Below are 18,344 nucleotides of genomic sequence, written 5' to 3' on the forward strand. Positions count from 1 at the left end.
CTAGCACTGATGAGGTTACCTAGTTTGGCAATGAAATGTTTGCATGAAAACAACCAAGATCAGAGAGCACCAAATACCCCACAGTCCTCCTCCTCCTCCCTCCCCCACTTCTCCTTCTTCTCCTCCGCTCCCCAAATTCCATTCCCTTCTAGCACTGATGAGGTTACCTAGTTGGGTCATGAAACGTCTGCAAGAAGCACCCCCACAGCTAATTTAAGAAGTCCCCTCTGGAAGATGGTGGAGAATGGGGTGGGGGTGGGGGGAAGGATGCAAACTTTCGAAACATAACAAAGTCTTCCATCAACTAGACAAGAGGCGGCATATTCTGGGCAATAGAAGTATAGGCTAGGCTGGCAAATTGGCAATGTCCTAATCGACCCAACTCTTACAATCCAACCAGAATGTTCTCTGCCCTCCCAAGCAGAGAACTATGGAGAAAGAAAATATATTAAGATGAATATTTTAAGTGAACATAGGTGGAAATCTACCCTTTTTTGAAATTCTAGAATTGTGTCACGGGGTAAATTCCAAGTTTATTACTTAGGCCTGAATATGTATAAGAAATTTTGCTATTATCGTAGCTCTTACTTTCAGAACAAGTTTCGTTTTTCAAAAATGCATTTTTTGGGGTTAGTGCCAAGCTGCTTAGAACAATGATAACTTGCTTTGAAAGCTGCAAATATAGAATGTTTCCAAAGGATCAAATCCACAAATACGAATACCAAGAACAAAGAAACACCAGGAAAAACAGAAATTGGCTATTGTTTATTCCTAAACATTTGCAACTAGTGAAGGTGTAGCATCGTCAGGCATTACGCTGTTAAGATTTGAGGGAAGATATCTCCATCCACCTTTCCGAAAATAATTGTGGAAATGAAAGGTAGAAAGAGAAAGAGGGAGGGGGAGAGAGAGAGAGAGAGAGAGACATTTATATTTTGCCTGAGTTTGGGGTAGGAGCAATGAATGGCCAACTGAAATCATAGCACCAACAAAGAAGTTTTAAAACTCCTTGCGAATAAAGCTGCGAAAGGAACAGTCTCTTCATCAATAGATCAGATCGGTTTTCTGCAACTTGTCGATGTGTTGAGATTGCAGCTTTTCAATTTCCCAGTTGCCAGTCGCTGCAAATTGCAACCTCAACATATCTGGAGGTGCGCAGGGAGCATTGCTTGGGGGTGGTGGTGGTGGGAAATCTATGGAGATTCTCAGTCATCCAGGGCACGGTTATCCCAAAGGTGCTTTTTCAAGAGGCAATTGGAACTTTCTTGATTTTCCTTGGAAGACGTTTCACCTCATCCAAGAAGCTTCATCCGTTCTGACTGAAGTTCTGACGGTCAGAATGGAAGAAACTGCTGGGATGAGAGGCGAAATGTCTTCAAGGAAGAACCAAGAAGTCTGCTTCCTTCTTGGAAAAAGCACCTTTGGGATTGCTCAGGGCAGTGTTGGCGAACTTTTTCCCCCATCGAGTTTGCTTGTCGTTCAATGGTGAACGTGGGACACCGAAACGGATGGTTGCCACATGCCCACGTTTTGATCGCGTGACGTGGGGATGTTGCAACGGTCGTAAGTGCACGGGCTGTTTGTGACCTTTTCCAGTACCGTCATAACATTTGAACAGTCATTAAACAAATGGTTGTAAATTGAGGATGCTAGGAAATCATCCTGGGCCAATTTCAGATGGGTATGAGTCAGTGGTGGGATTCAATTTGTTTTTACTACCGGTTCTGTGGGCGTGGCTTGGTGGGTGTGGCAGGGGAAGGTAACTGCAAAATCCCCATTTCCTCCCAATCAGCTGGGACTCGGGAGGCAGAGAATAGATGGGGGCGGGGCCAGTCAGAGGTGGCATTTGCCGGTTCTCCGAACTACTCAAAATTTCCGCTACCGGTTCTCCGGAACTGGTCAGAACCGTCTGAATCCCACCTCTGTATGAATCCCTTTGGGGGAAAAAAAACATCTGAAGACCACAGATGTTTTGAGAGTTTTCCCTCCCTCCTTTTCCAGCATGATGGGACTTCCCTGTTCTCTCCTGCTGCATTTTTGCTCCTTTGCCTTCAAAGTCCCATCTTGGATATTTTGCAATTCCTGCTCGCCATCTGGATGGATAAAGGACTCTTTCATTCCTGAGAAGATGCCCACGACCGGGGTGGGGGGGGGGTGAAATCTGGCTTTAGAGTTTTCATTCATCCATTTGCAGAGAAGCAGCCCCCTCCCCTGCCCCCAGGGGCACCTGCTGTTCCCACAGCCATAAATGGGGTGCAAAGATCCCAGCAGGGAGCCTCACGGAAGCCAAGGCAACGTAGGACGAAAAGGAAGAGGGTTATTGCTGCAGTAGAGAGAGGTTTTCTGGGTGATGGAGGAGGGCCAAGAAGGGGAAAGGGGCTCCTTGGGAAAAATTCCCTTGATGGGCCAGAAATAGAGAGAGGGAAGGAGGGAGGGAAGGGGAAAATAAAGGAAGGGAGGAAGAAAAAAGAAAGAAGAGAGCGTGTTTGTGAGACAAAGAAAGAGAAAGGGAAGAAAGGAAGGAAAGAAAGTATTAGAAGGAAAGAAAAAGAGAAAAGAGTGTTAGACAAAGAAAGAAAGAGGAAGGAAGAAGGAAAGAAAAGAAAGAGACTTGTGAGATAAAGAGAAAGGAAGAAAGGAAAGAAAGAAGGAAAGAAAAAATGTTAGACAAAGAAAGAGGAAGGAAGGAAGAGAAAGAAAGAAAAGAAAGCATTATGAGACAAAGAGAAAGGAAGGAAAGAAAGTGTTAGAAAGAGGAAAAGAGAAAGAGAAAAAAGAGTGTGTGTGAGATAGGAAAGAAAGAAAGATTATAGAAGAGAAGAAAGCCTACAAAATTTTTAAAAATTATAAATTGGTCTCTCAATATTTTCAGACAGGACAAGTGAAATAATGTTAGGCCTGGTTAATCACACAGGCTTGATCTAAAGCTCCATCATCCCCAGCGTCCAATGGCTTCAGGGCACTCACAGGCGCATTGACGGTCCCCACCATGTATCTGGCAGCAGACTGCTCTTGATTATGGAAGTTCCATTCGTTCCCTCAAGAGCTTCGCTTTTCAAACCAAACAGGAACAGGAAGTTGGTGGTCAGGCACACCAACCCCAACCGTTCCTACAATCTGCCATGTCATTTGTTCTGAGTGACAGAGCTATGATCTGTCAAGAGCCAACGGATCCCCAGGGCCCCAAGGGCAAGAGATCAGGAGAAAGACGTGCTGGGGAGGAGCAGCAATTTTGGGGTCTTTCCTGATCAAGATGAACCTCTCCCACGATTGAGCTGGTCCGGGAAAGACCATCGCTTTCCTCAGACCATCAACAGTGGACAGCAGCCTGACCACTCCCACCAAGCCTTTGTGGCATTGCAGGAAAACATTTCCGGCCTTTAATTCTTGTGGGCGTGGACGATGGGGAGAATCTGCTTCTTCTCCAAAAGATTGTCCTCTCTGGAAGATCTGGTGCTTCTTAACACTCTCAAATACTGGAGAGAGAATAGAATAGAATAGAATAGAATAGAATAGAATAAAGAATATAGAATATAATAGAATAAAGAATATAGAATAGAATAGAATGAAAACTAGAGAATAGAATAAAGAATAGACATAAGAATAAAATGGAATACAACAGAAATAAGAATAGAACAGAATAGAATAGAATAAAGAATAGACATAAGAATAGAATAGAATACAATAGAATAATAGAGTTGGAAGGGACCTTGGAGGTCTTCTAGTCCAACCCCCTGCTTAGACAGGAAACCCTACACCACATCAGACAAATGGTTGTTCAGTCTCTTCTTCAAAGCTTCCAGGGATGAAGCGCCCACAACCTCTGGAGCCAAGTCGTTCCTCTGGTTAATTGTCCTCACTGTCAGGAGATTTCTCCTTAGTTCTAAGTTGCTTCTCCCCTGGATTAGTTTCCACCCATTGTTAAACGAGCAGCACTGAGAGAAAGCTAGGAAGAGGTTTTGATGAACACACATCCTTGATTGTCTCAGAATTTTTTAAAAAAACCATGATTGCGACACCCAGAAAGAAATAGCGAAGGGCCCTCAGATGTTCTAGGACCAGCGATGGAGATCTGAGAAGGTTGAGAAGATCCCCAGAAGTCTGAAATGGCATTTTTTCCTCTACGGCTGCAGATAGATAAGCAGGCAAGGTATTTTCCCAGCAGACAGGAAGTGTTCAACTGGAGCAATTCACATTCCAGGCAAGCTCCACTTAATTATAATCTCCTGTAATTTCTTCTGGTTCATCAGGCCGAACCGGTTTCGAATTATGGTTTCATAAACCGGCCACCCTTGATTCACCGCCTCTATTACTCCAGCGTGAATTCCCACCCCAGCTAGTCCTCGACGTACGACCCCCGATCGAGCCCACGCGTTCTGTGGTTAAGCGAGACTTGTGTTAAGTCACTTTTGCCCTCTTCAACAACTTTTCCAGCCACCCCTGTTAAGTGAATCGTTGCCATGGACAAATGAGTAACTCGGTTGTTAAGTGAATCTGGCTTCCCCCCTCGACTTTGCTGATCAGAAGGGGATCGCGACCGTCATGAATGTGAGTCAATTGCCAGGGGTCTGAATATGAATCACCGGACTCCTCGGATGTTGCGACCGTCGTAACTATGAGCCAGTGGCCAAACCTCTGGATTTTGATCATTGGGACCACAGGGATGCCGGAAAGGTCGTAAGTGTGAGAAACAGTCAAAAGTCACTTTGTTCGATGCTGCTTTGAACTTTGAACGGTCATGAAATGGACAGTCGTAAGTCGAGGACTCTGCTGTCTTCAGTTGATGCACACAAGAAGGGTTTGTGCTACCCAAAGCTGCCTTGGTTTCAGGGGGTGTTTCTGTCTGCATTTCTGCCGGTTCCGTGCACGGGCGATTTGAGTGCGCAGTTGCCTGTCAATAGGTCTGCGCATGTGCAGAACATTAAAAATGTCAAAGAAAAACATGCCGGAGCCACTGGAGAACCGGTTCAGGGGCTTGGCAAGCCTGCTGTCCGTACCGGTTCGGAGACCCAGCCGCAATTTTCACTAGAGCAGTGATGACGAAGCTTTTCGGCACCGAGTGCCCAAACTAGAACACGTGTGTGTGTGTGTGTGTGTGTGTGTGTGTGTATGCGCCAGAGCACCAGAACCCAAAGACCAGCTAGCCAGCTTGCGCATGCCTGTTTTTAAGCCATTTTAAGGCCACTTTTTGGACTGTTTTCGGACCATTTCTTGGGCTAAAAGTGGCCTAAAAACCACACAAAAATGGTCCTGTAAATGTCCCAAAAACCAACTTGAAAAGGGTGCAAAAATGGCCTGAAAACGACCCAAAAACCGCATGCAAAACAGCCCCCCAAACAGCCTCTTCTTTGGTCGTTATTCAGGCCATTTTCCAGTGCTCTGGTGCCTGCAAACACCAGCTGGCGATCGTGCCCATGCCCACAGAGAGGACTCTGCGTGCCACCTCTGACATGCGTGCCATGGTTTCGCCATCACGGAGGTCCACTAGAGGTTCGCCTCAACCGATACGAACCAGTAGCAACCCACCTCTCTGCTTTGTTTCCCCCAGAATCTCTCAGCCTCCCCCCCTCAGGCTCTGGCCCCACAGAAGGAGCAAGTTTTCAAAATGCCACCCTGAGTTCGAAAGCCCCGGATCCCACCGGCTGGATCTCCTTCGGGGGTCTGTGTTCTTGCAAAAGAAGCTGGATCGGTATATGGGCTTTTTTTCTCCTCCTTCTAAAGGGCTCAGGAAGAAAGGCATCTGGGAAAGGAGGCCAAGAAGAGGGAGGCTGGGAGGGAGGGATGAAAACCACGCGCCATTGCTACATGTACGGTTGGGGGGGGTGCAGCCCTAGGCAGTCCACCCCTCCTATTCAGTCTTCCAAAGCCTTAATATGCATCCACATGCTACAGCAAAGCGAGTAAAAAGAAATGAGGCTATCAAGCGATGGAGCAACGAAGTGTGCTTGTCAGAGGAAACCCCCCTCCCTCCCCCTCCCTACACACCTTTCCCCCTCCCCCAAGCCCAGCACCTCCCCTGGGCCCTGCCCAAAAAGGTTGTAGCATCTGCCCCCCTCCGCCTGCCCTCCCCCCGGTCTGGGGCTCCCTCCGCCTGCCTTGTCTCCACTCGTAGGGCAAAGAAGTTTCCTTGGTTGGATATTCAGATATTCAGGGAAGAGAGATTGGATGATACAGTCCAGAAATGAGGGAGAAAGAGATGCAAGGGGAGAAAGGAAGGAAGGAAGGAAGGGAGGGAGGGAGGAAGGAAGGAGAGGAAAATGGCGAGAGGGGGGAGAGGGAGGTAATAGGAAGAAAGGAAAGGAAGGAAGGAGAGAACGGAGGAAGGGAAGGAAGGAAAATAGGAAGGAGAGGAAGGAAATAGAAAGGAGGGGAAGGAAGGAAAATGGGGAGAGGGAGGAGAGGAAGGAAGGTAATAGGAAGGGAGGGAGGAAGATGAGAAGGAAGGAAGGAAAAGGGGAAGGAGAGGAAGGAAATAGAAAGGAGAGGAAGGAAAATGGGGAGAGGGAGGAGAGGAAGGAAGGTAATAGGAAGGGAGGGAGGAAGATGAGAAACAAGGAAATAGAAAGGAGAGAAAGGAGGAAAGGAAGGAAGGAAAGGAATGGAAGAAAGAGGGAGTAAGCCTCATTTGTCATGAAGAATGTAGGTTAAAACAGTTCTGAGATATTTCATCAGTCTTTGGCCAAGCTGAAGTGGTCACCAGCTCTCCGGCATCTCCCTCTTTGACCTGTAGCCTGCAGAGGTTCCATTTGGGGCAGGAGGGCAGTGGTAGGAAGGGCATCTGTCTGTCCCACAGCATCAGAATCTGGGTCCGTCTCCCCTCTTATCTTTGTGCCTTCACCTTGTACTTGAGGGTGAGGTAAGCCAGAAGGCGGATGATGAAAAAGAAAGCACCTAAGATTGCAAAGTCGAGGTACAGTTTGGCTTCTTCCACATCCAACTCCTTCAGGATCTTGGCTGGCTCCTCGAAGGGGCAACCATTGTCTTTGCAGTCCAGATTATCACGGTCCATGGAGTAGATGGTGAGGATGACACCTTCAAAGCCGTACCTGAGGCAGAGCAGAGGAGAGAGTGTAAAGGGGGCTACAGAAGAAGTGGAATAAAGGTCCTGCAGAAAAGGGACTGGAACATCTAGCATAATTCAGTATGGCAGAGGTGGGGGGAGGGATAGATAGATAGATAGATAGATAGATGGATGGATGGATGGATGGATGGATGGATGGATGGATGGATGGATGGATGGATGGATGGATGGATGGACGGACGACAGACTGGATGGATGGATGGATGGATGGATGGATGGATGGATGGATGAACTGGTAGATACCGGTGGATAATAGATTGATAGGATAGAATAAGATAGGATAGGATGAGAGAGAGAGAGGATAGATGATTGGTAGATAGACAGACAGACAGATACAAGAGAGAGAGAGAGAGAGCAAGTGCTGTCTATCTGGTTTCCTTTCCATGTAGTCTCCAAATTACAAAAGCCATGTTATTTGTATGATCATGAGATGATGATATGTCGTCATCATCATCATCATCATGGCTTCTGCTGGATGTCTATGACCATCGCCCGAAGCTGCCTGGACCTTAACCTGAGCTGGAGGGAGCTCCAGGTGCTTTTCTTACCTCACATAAGAGACGTAGGTGCTCCACCGCAGGTAGGTAGGGATGGTCTTGAAACTGACAAAGAAGCCAGAAAGGAGAAGGACTGGAATGGCTGAAACTGGACCTACGAAAGTAGCCACCTGGGAGGAGACATGTAAGATGGTTGGAAGAGAAGCAGGATGGAGGTTGAAAACTCAGGATTTCAAATCTGGATATGTAAACCAGCCTCCCATAGATTGGGGCCCTCCACCATCCCAAGCCAGGTAGACCTTGGGTTTGTCCCAAGAGAGCAGGTGAGGAGAGCAGGTTTTAAGTAGATGCCTCTGTTTTATATTCTTAGTTCTGAGGTTCAGGACGGTCATTTGTCTACTGTATTTTTCGGAGTATAAAACGTACTCCCCCCCCCCCCTAAAAGAGGGTGGAAATTTGGGTGCGTCTTATACACCAAATGTAGCCCCTCCAGCCCCAACCTTTGGTCTCTGCCTCCCAGCAATTTGCCTCCTTGCAGCAAACAGCCACTTTCTGTTTCAGCTTCAGGACAGCCTGATTAGCACAAGCAGCTGATTGTTGGTTGGATCGGCCTCCCAACCATCAGCTGTTTCAGACTGCAGGGATCGCCATTGCCTATTGCTGCCTCCATGCATCCTGTTTTCGGTCCCTGCGCACCCCATTTTTCAACATTCCAATCCCCGCCATCTGAAACAGGCATAAAATGCAGCGCACGGAGCCTGAAAGCGGGGCATGTGGAGGCTGGAAATGGGATGCGCGGAGGCAGCAATAGGCAATGGCAATCCCTGCAAAGGATGTGTTTGTGTCTGTGTGATGTGTGCGAAGCCGCTTGCTTTAAAAAATATATATTTTTTAAGAAGGACTTTGGTTAGATCTTACAACTTGGCTCTCTCTTTTTTGATCCTTAATTTCTTTTTGGTATGGGATCACATTAGACTCTGGGATGACAACGTGAGTTCCCCTCCCCATCAAGAGGGGCTCCCGAACCACTCTGGACCATGGTGCTGTAGACTCACTTGTGGGGAGCTGGACGCTGCTCCGATGAAAAGACCCACAGATTGGGCCACCAAGGCGGTGCAGGTGGCCAACGCTGAGAAGAGTAGGAAGCGGATCGCTTCGGGGGGCTGACCGGTCATCCAGTAGACGATGCTACAGTAGGTGATGGGACAAATGATCTGCAGAAGAAGCGGGAGGGTGGGGACCAATGAAGAAGGATCTGTCCTTCAGAATAAAGGATTGTTTGAAATGTCTCTCAGTTAAGGGGGTGCCAACGTCCTCCACCAAGGGAAGGAACCAACCCTTGGCTCCACCACCACAGATGGTCCTCAACGTATGACTATTTGTTTAATATCCAAAGTTAGGATGGCACTGAAGGACTTTTCACCCGCTCTCCCATGACCATCACAGTGTCCTGCAGTCACATGATCAAAATTCAGATACTTGGCATGTATTGATGAGGTCTCGTGATGGCCATTTGGTGGCTTTCCCAATAAGCAACGAGGGGGGAGAAAACCAAATTTGCTTAATGACCATGGCAAAGAAAGGTCTTAAAATCAGGCACGGTTGACTTAACAATCGCATCACTTAGTGATGGAAGTGCCTAATTGGCAGATAAAATATTTGAAGAACGGTTGCAGGAACTGGGTAGGTCTAGTTCAGGGGTGGGGAACTGTGGCTCTTTTGCGACTTGTGGACTTCAACTCCCAGAATTCCTGAGGCAGCTATGTTGGTTCTGGAATTCTGGGAGTTGAAGTCCACAAGTCGCAAAAGAGCCACAGTTCCCCACCCCTGGTCTAGTTGAATGAAAAGAAGGACCAGGGGAGACATGATAGCAGTGTTCCAATATCTCAGGGGTTGCCACAAAGAAGAGGGAGTGAAACTATTCTCCAAGGCACCTGAGGGCAGGACAAGAAGCAATGGGTGGAAACTAATCAAGGAGAGAAGCAACTTAGAACTGATGAGAAACTTCCTGACAGTTAGAACAATTAATCAGTGGAACAACTTGCCTGAACAAGTTGTAAATGCTGCAACACTGGACATTTTTAAGAAGATGTTGGATAGCCATTTGTCTGAAGTGGTGTAGGGTTTCCTGCCTAGGCAGGGGGTTGGACTAGAAGTCCTCCAAGGTCCCTTCTAACTCTGTTATTCTATTCTAATTGTAATTGTAAATAAAGGATTACCTCTTTGTTCAGCTGCACCTGTTGAAACCTGGCCTGCTATCAAGCTGTAAAATCAGTAGACCCCCCTCCCTATGGCAGAAATGGGGGACAGGAGGAAGTGGTTACCTGAAAAGGAACATCTGCTACAGTTTTGGCCAGAAAGTAGGCTTTTAGGCTATACCAGTAGTTGAGATGTTCTCGCAGGAAGACAGACATCTCCAAGGGGACTGCAGAGAGAGAGAGAGAGAGGTGGGGGAGGGAGGGAAGGAGAGGGAGGAAGAGAGAGGGGGGGGTGAGTTGAAAGGAACAGCATATCCAGCCAGGGGGAGGAAGGCAGCGGGAGCAATATTCCCTTATGTGTTTCAATCACCGACCACCACTGAGCCAAAGGATTGAACCGGAGTGAACTGGATTTCTCCTGCATTGCCTAATCATATAGTTTCATTGCGAAGCACGGGTATCCAGCTGGTATTCTGATAAATTGTAATAAAATGATCTCACTGTCTTGGTTTGTCTCCCTGGAAAATATGCATGCCAAGGCAGGAGCCTGAAAATGCCATATTTGGCCTTGGATAATCCCCATCTATTCCCCAGTTTTGCAGCGATACAATTCCCAGCCCTTCCGCACTCCGTGGCTCAGCAATTCAATGTTTGTTTATATGTTAAGCTTTTCAGGAGGTTAGTGAATCCATTTGATTGCTTTGCGAGGAAAAAGAAAAGTTGGATTAACAGGATTTATTCAGCCCTCCCAATTCCTCTCATTGATCAAGAACTCCAGACCGCTAGCCCTCCCACTCTCAAGTTACCGTATTTTTTGGAGTATAAGATGCACCTAGCTTTTGGGGAGGAAAACAAGAAAAAAAAATCTGCCTCGCAGTAATTTGCCTCCTTGCAGCCAACAGCCCACAGCCCTTTTCATTTTTCAGCACAGCCTGATTAGCACACACAGCTGATTGTCGGTTGGATCAGCCTCCCAACCATCAGCTGCTTCAGGCTGCAGGGATTGCCATAGCCGATTGCCGCCTCCGTGCCCATTTTCGCCCTCCGCATCCTGTTTTCAGCCTCCGCATGCCCCATTTTTGGCCTCCGTGTGCCCCCATTTCCACCCATTCCGGGTAGCGGAGATTGGAATGGGCAGAAAATGGGGTGCACGGAGACCAAAAATGGGATGCAGAGGCTGAAAATGGGATGCACAGAGGCGGCAATAGGCAATGACAATCCCTGCAGCCTGAAACAGCTGATTGTTGGGAGGCCAATCCAACAGACAATCAGCTGCTTGTGCTAATCAGGCTGTGCTGAAATTGAAACTGAAACAGGCTGTTTGCTGCAAGGAGGCAAATTGCTGGAAGGAACAGTGGGGGACAGTGGGTGGGCAGAGCTACATTTAGTGTATAAGATGCCCCCAAATGTTCACCCTCTTTTAAGGAGGGAAAAGTGCGTCTTATACTCCGAAAAACACGGTATAACACTATCTCACCAGCAAGGCTTGGAGGCCCCAAAATAGGTTTTAAAAAATGTGGGGCCCCCAACTAGAAGATCATGTCATGTCCTCCTGAAAATAAACGAAGTCACGAAGATCTAATTCTTCTTCTGCAGAAACTCTCCCATCCTCTGAAGGTCAACAACCTGGAAAGCTCCAGATTTCCCTTCTTCCTGGTGTCACCCACGTGCCTCACCCAGAAGGGCCCTAAAGATGCCAGGCTGTTCCTCTACAAAGAGATCCCCCCCCCCCCAACTCACATGTCAGAATTGTGGGCATCAGAGCAGCAAACATGAGGAACAGCATGGAGAAGAACAGGAAGCCGATGTTGTTGAAGACCTTGGTGGCATCGTTGCCGATGTGTAGGTAGAGCAGGCCGATCAACACCCCCGTGCAAATGTGTGACATGAACCGCAGGTGGGTGAGGAGCTGTGCAGAAGAAGAAGACCTGTAAGTCAGCTGGGGAAGGATTTTCCTGCGGAAGATACTTCTGTCTCCTTTGGCAAAACATTGGGACATCTTGTTCTGAGCGAGGCTTCCCCCAAAAAGCAGGAGGCAGAGTCCTGGTCCCGGCAAAACCCCTTTTATTAAACAAATGTGAATTCCTCTCGTTCACCTTCAGCAAATGCCTAGCAAACAGTATTTCAAAGGAGTATTTATGACCACAGACCTTATCTATCTTGGAAAGCTGCCATGTCAATATTTTTCAGATGAGATGCTGTGCAACGAAAGACTGGGCACAGAGTCCCTGAGATTCAGGGACAGATCTTCACACTCCTGAAAGGAATTTAACGACCAAACGAATGAATTGTCTCCTGCAAACTCCACTCCCCTTTCGCTCCTCTTTTATTTCCTATGGGAGGGGCCAATCACCTCCAAGGGTTTCTTAGTTGTTCTTGTCTCCTGGCAGCTCTGCGCATGCGCACACTGGGAACAGGCTCCAGCTGTTCCTCTGCCTCACTGCTGTCGAGCTCCGAAGCAGGGGTGAGTTCCGGCCGCTGCTATTGCTAGTTAGCTCAGGTACTCGCTTCGCGTGTGCCCTTGATGCGCACTATGCACACATGCGCAGTGCTAAAAATGCTTCTGTGCATGTGCAGAAGCAAAAAACAAAATGGGGCACCTATGGCAGTGCAGTGAGAACTGGTTCAGGGGTGTGGCAGGCTGAGTTACTACCTACTCGTCCGACTGGGCCGAACTGGTAGGAACCCACCTCTGCTCTGAAGGTATCTGATCACTGCCAGATGGCCTCGGCCCTCTCTCTGCCTCTGACGCAGAGTCCTTGTCTGAACCTTCCCCAGACTCCAGGACTGCCCAGGTTCCTCCCCAACCTCCTCACTGTCTGACTCTGCTGCCAGCTCCACTGGCTGCTGGCGGGCCACAACATGAGGAAAAGCCACAGAACTGATTGGGCCACTACAATGGCTGACTTCTCACAACAGGTTGGGTTGGAAAAGCCAGTCGCCCAGTTTATCCCAGTGTGGCGATGGGTGAGAAGCACCCCAATCTCTGGGGTCTCCCCGCGTTTTCAGAAGCTGATGGATGCAACATTTTCATTTTCCTGCTCTTGATGGAGGGGAGGAAATGGCATTCTGGCAGGCTGCCCAGGGCTGCCCCAGGAGCTCATAAAAACCTCTGAACAAAATGAAGAATAAAGGCGATTTGTGCCGTGTGGTCCCAGCCTCTCTTAACCCCACGCAGCACAAAATACTCCTTATTATTACTTGGTAAAATGCAAACCTATCAAATATTCATCTCAGCTGAAAGCCAGCCAGAATCTTGGGCTGGACCAGGACGGAGAAAATGTCGCCATTGTTACAAACAAATCAATAAATAGGCTGGGAAGGAATTAAAAAAACAAAAACGATGATCCAGTCCTGGATCTTGAGTCTCTGCGAGGGTAGCCTGCCTGGTTGGAGACCCAAATAGCAGCTCTACCTCAGAACTGTTCATCGCAATGTGTGTGTGTGTGTGTGTGTGTGTGAATGCACGCGTGTTAACAAAAGTCAAGTTGCTGGCCACAACACGTATAAACCATGAGTTGGCTTCTATGGTTTTTATGGCCACCAGCCTGGCCTTTTTGTGACCCTCCAGGAGACCCTGCTAGCTCTGCATCCTAAAAGCTCCAAAGATATTCCAGATGTTGTCACAGCAACTGAAGTCAAAGTATTAGTGATGCAAAACACAGAGACATCCCTCCCTCCCTCCCTCCCTTCCTTCCCTGACTGCCTTCCTTCTACTATTTCCTTCCTTCCTTCTTTCCTTCCCCCTTCCTTCCTTCTCATTTCCATATTCCTTCCTCCCTCTCTCCCTTCCTTCCCTCCCTTCTCATTTCCATATTCCTTCCTCCCTCTCTCCCTTCCTTCCCTCCATCTCATTCCCATCTTCCTTTCTCTCCTTCCTTCCTCCTTCCTTTCTTTTTATACTCATCTTCCTTCCTCTCTGTCCTTCCTTCCTTCCCCTCCCTTCCTCCATCTCATTCCCGTCTTCCTCCCTCTTTCCCTCCCCCCTCCCTTCCTCCATCTCATTCCCCCCTTCTTTCCTCCATCCATCCATCCATCCATCCATCCATCCATCCATCCATCCATCTCGTTTCTTCATCCCTGGCCCCTTACCGTGTCTCTTAGGATGGAAATATAGCTCCTGTGGAAAAGAATGCAAAATTGAGTCAGGGTACTGGTAGCAAAGGTGTGACTCTCAATATGATCCAAATCCTGGGGCTGAGTGAAGGATGAGAGAGAGAGAGAGGGAGGGAGGGAGGGAGAGAGAGAAATTGAAGGTTAATAAAAACTACAACAATTCTAGTGATCTCCAAGGAAGACTTTTATGACAGAGGCCCAACTTTTGAGGCCCCAGGGACCGGTTCCGTGGAGAGAGGTTTTTCCGCAGACCGCAGGGGAGCGTGTTTTCACATGCTGCCTGCATCCCATGGATGGGGATTTGCTTGTTGGCGTGGCCCAGTTTCTGGCATGCCACAGATCGGTTCCGGTCTATGGACTGGGGTTTGGGGACCCCATATTTATGACACCTTTTCCAAGCAATGCACAAGATGTTGCACCTCAACTGGTTTTTTAAAAAAAGAGAGGACGAAAGGAAACAGAACAACCTTGGGAGTAACACAGCTGCCCTCGCCTAGCCTAACATGGCGCTGATGTCTTGGGGGCCTCCAGCTGTCAAAGAACCTCCCCCTGCCCCCTGTAGACCACTCACCGCCATGCAGGGTCCTGGCACCAAGGAATCCATCTTTTCTGGACTGCCCTTCTCCTCCTCCATGGTGCACAGCCCATTCTGGACGGCTTGGAAGAGGAGTGGGTTGAGATCGCCATACTCCCCTGAGGCCACCTCAATGACTGCAGTGGGGAAGACAGAGAGAGGCTCATGCCTCTGCCAAGAGACGCTCATCTCTCCTCACCCTTCCCATGCTAAGAATCATTATTTTTTTTAATTTTCATGAATCAGCATTAATGTTTAGCACCCCCCACACACACACCAGAATTCATAGAAAGACAACAGCTCTGACCACGCCTTACTCGCACAAGCACAAAGCCGAAAACACCAGCCTGAAGATGGCGAGTGGGACCTCGCCGAAACGTTGCCAAGACAATCTCAATCTTACATGGGAAAAGACCCGAATGCAACAAGACCAGCCTACCTACACCCATGAAAATCTACGACAACAAATACACACACATACACACACACACACACACGCTGGATGCCCATGCTTCGCAACAACACTGTGTGATCTGGCAATTAAGGAGAAATTGAGTTCACTCCGGTTCAATCTGTTGGTTCAGTGGTGGTTGGTGATTGAAACACATAAGGGAATCTCACTCCCACTGCCTTGACTCCGGAAGCAGTTCCATAGGTGGAAGGAGTAGACATTTTGGTGAGGTACCAACATTTAGTACTATAAGGAGCCCAGACTGCTCCTGTGTGAAGGAGTGGAATGTCTGCCAGTTTGAACTGAGGTAACGGAATGTGAGGCAAGTGGCAATTGGAACAGAGTTTTTTTCAGGTGGGGAGGGGGAGTAGAACTCCTTAGCATCAGCACATGTTAATTACTGTATGAGAAACTAATGATGTGATGGTCATTTCAAAAAATCCTTACTTAGTGAGCACCTAGAAGCCAAGAGCAACATTTCTCTTGGTGCCAATTTCAAGTTTGTAAGCTTTACGGTTCTGGAGATTTCATGATGAGTGTGTGGTACTTGGCTTTTGTATATATAGATATGTGAGAACATAAGGCTCTTGGATCATTAGAAACAACTTAAAATAGGGGTGGCCAAGCAGACATTTTGAACCCTGAGCTTCTGAGCTGCTGCTTTGATATTGGACATATTCCCCATAGGGCGGATTAATTCCCCATTGCAAGACATTGAATGGAAGGTCCTAAGAAAGGGATGCAAATTTTAGCCTTCTCTGGTGGCTTCCAGAAATGGACCTATTCTATTCTATTCTATTCTATTCTATTCTATTCTATTCTATCCTATCCCATTCCATTATTCCATTCCATATCTTATCTCCTCTCCTCTCTCTTCTCTTCTCTTCTCTTCTCTTCTCTTCTCTTCCCTTCCCTTCCCTTCCCTTCCCTTCCCTTCCCTTCCCTTCCCTTCTCTTCTCTTCTCTTCCATTCCCTTCCATTCCATTCCATTATTTATTCTATTCTATGATGGGTTGGATCAAAATAGCTTCCTAATACAATATTGTTTCATGTCTTCTGTCAAGGACCACTCGGGAGTTCCTAATAGGGAACCCACAAAGAAGTTCCTGAAAGTCATTCTTAGATCCAGGCCTCTGGCCCTCAATTCCCATCTGGTGGACGACTTCAGATCAAGCCATCACTAAACGGCCAGATGTTCAGGAGATCCTCAAAAAAGTACTCAGCATGTCCAGATAAGGCTGGTGAACATCTGCCTGAAACCCTAGAGAGATTTTTCCCGTTAGGGGGTGACTGTCTGGATTAGACAGTCCCAACCTATCACTACAGGATCCTAAGAAACAAGATGGATTGCTACCGGTTTGCACCAGTTCGGGCGAACCGGTAGTGATGGCAGGCTGGCCACACCCCAGAACCAGTTCCTGGTCACCCATGTCATTGCCGGCATGTTTTTGTCATTTTATAATGTTCTGCGAATGCGCAGAAAAATTTACAGGCAACTGCACAAGCACACACACCATGCACACAAAGCAAAGTGGCGTTAACGCCGGCAGCAACCCACCCCTGCTAAGAAAGGACCACGCCATGCATCTCTTAACTCTGGTAGATACAAAAGCCATCTATGGCCAACATGACTTACTGAAATCAGCTGGGTTATGGTAGGTGGGGCAATGCAAGCCAAGCCCCTTTAGATACGGGATGAGGTTGGACACAGCTCCCTTGAAGATACATTGACCTTGGCTGAGGATGTAGAGCTGGAAAGAAAGAAGAAGGGAGGGGAAAGTGCAAATCCTGAGTGCAATAAGAGAGGTGCCACATGGGAGCCTCAAATCAAAGAGTTCTACAGTGGTGAACTCCTGCCCCACAGATTCTAAGCCCTTCAGGCGTCCTTCTGCCATTCGGGCACCATCCTGGCTCCCGTGGCATTCCGTCACAGGCTGCTCGACGGAGAAAGTTGGAGCGCCGCAGAAGGCCTCACCTTGTCAAACTTTTCAAAGAGCTTAGCGCTGGGCTGGTGGATGGTGCAGATGATGGTTCGGCCCCCCTGGGCCAAGGATTTCAGGAGGGAAACCACCTGGAAGCAGGACATGCTATCCAGTCCGCTGGAGAGGCAGAGAAAGAGAGGATAAAGCCGTTGTGGGCAATGGGCGCAAAGACAGAGGTTGTCTTCTCTTTGGGGGGGGGTGAGATGGAGCTCTAGACTGGTGGCATATTTGCAGCCTTCGTGTTTCCATTGCGCATTTCTATAATAGTCATATTTCTTTTTCCCTTGTCTTGGGAAAGCGGGGTTGTTGTTTTTAAGCTTTTGACTCTGAACCCAAAGCATCCTTGATTTCTTCTACAAGTTCTGGTCCTATCTCAACATCCCACCAATTTCTTGGAAGATTCTCACCAATGTTCTGTAGATCAAACAAGGCCCAGGGATGAGAGGAAAGAGTCTCAGTCAGAGGTGGGATTCAGCAGGTTCTGACCAGTTCTGGAGAACGGGTAGTGGAAATTTTGAGTAGTTTGGAGAACCAGCAAATACTACCTCATGATTGGTCCTGCCCTCATCTATTCTCTGCCTCCTGAGGCCCAGCTGATTGGGAGGGAATGGAGATTTTACAGTATCCTTTCCCTGCCATGCCCACCAAGCCACAGCCACCAAGCCATGCCCACAGAACTGGTAGTAAAAAAATTTGAATCCCACCACTGCTCTCAATCCTCCCCTAGATGTAGGCAGGGACCAGAGGTGGGGGTTTGTCACTTACCTGGTGGGCTCATCAAAAAACATAACTGGAGGATTGTTGACCAACTCAAGGGCAATGGCAAGTCGCTTGCGTTGTCCTCCGGAGAGAGAGGAGGTGCGGGTGTGGGCACACTCAAGGAGTCCCAAGGCGGTCAAGATCTCATTCACCTGATTGCAGAAAAAGAATTCCCATGAGAAAGGGCCATGAGCCTTCCTTTAGGCCAGTTTCTCAGTAACTTAAATAGAGTAGAGTAGAGTAGGGTAGGGTAGGGTAGGATAGAGGAATGAAGAGTGGAATGGAATAGAATGGAATGGAATGGAATGGAGTGGAGTGGAGTGGAATGGAATGGAATGGAATGGAATGGAATGGAATTCTTTATTGGCCAAGTGTGATTGGACACACAAGGAATTTGTCTTTGGTGCAGATGCTCTCAGTGTACATAAAGAAAAATAAAATACATTCATCACGAATTATCAGGTACAACACTTAATGACAGTCATAGGGTACAAATAAGCAATAAGGAAACAATCAATATAAATCATAAGGAGACAAACAACAAAGTTACAGTCCTGCAGTCATAAGTGGGAGGAGATGGGTGATAGGAACGATAAGAAGACTAATAGTAACAGTAATGCCGCCTTAGTGAATAGTTTGACAGTGGTGAGGGAATTATTTGTTTAGCAGAGGGATGGCGCTTGGGG

At 47.8% G+C, this 18,344-nt stretch overlaps 1 protein-coding gene across 3 annotated transcripts in view; it reads right to left on the minus strand.

Moving 5' to 3' along the window:
• Positions 1-5,033: 5,033 nt before the first annotated feature.
• The window catches only part of ABCG4 (ATP binding cassette subfamily G member 4), a 37,790-nt gene continuing 24,479 nt past the window's right edge, over positions 5,034-18,344 (minus strand). For all 3 annotated transcript variants that reach the window (XM_081961110.1, XM_081961111.1, XM_081961112.1), the window contains 10 exons: positions 17,665-17,810; positions 16,893-17,016; positions 16,554-16,668; positions 14,464-14,603; positions 13,869-13,973; positions 11,517-11,685; positions 9,903-10,003; positions 8,634-8,792; positions 7,630-7,748; positions 5,034-7,046 (listed from right to left, as the gene is read on the minus strand). In XM_081961110.1, coding sequence (XP_081817236.1) covers positions 6,821-7,046; positions 7,630-7,748; positions 8,634-8,792; positions 9,903-10,003; positions 11,517-11,685; positions 13,869-13,973; positions 14,464-14,603; positions 16,554-16,668; positions 16,893-17,016; positions 17,665-17,810 — 1,404 coding nt within the window. In that variant the 3' untranslated portion in view covers positions 5,034-6,820. The remainder of the gene's footprint in view (positions 7,047-7,629; positions 7,749-8,633; positions 8,793-9,902; positions 10,004-11,516; positions 11,686-13,868; positions 13,974-14,463; positions 14,604-16,553; positions 16,669-16,892; positions 17,017-17,664; positions 17,811-18,344) is intronic.

Source organism: Natrix helvetica (genome assembly GCF_964273705.1).
Source record: "Natrix helvetica genome assembly, chromosome: 8".
Lineage (NCBI taxonomy): Eukaryota > Metazoa > Chordata > Lepidosauria > Squamata > Natricidae > Natrix > Natrix helvetica.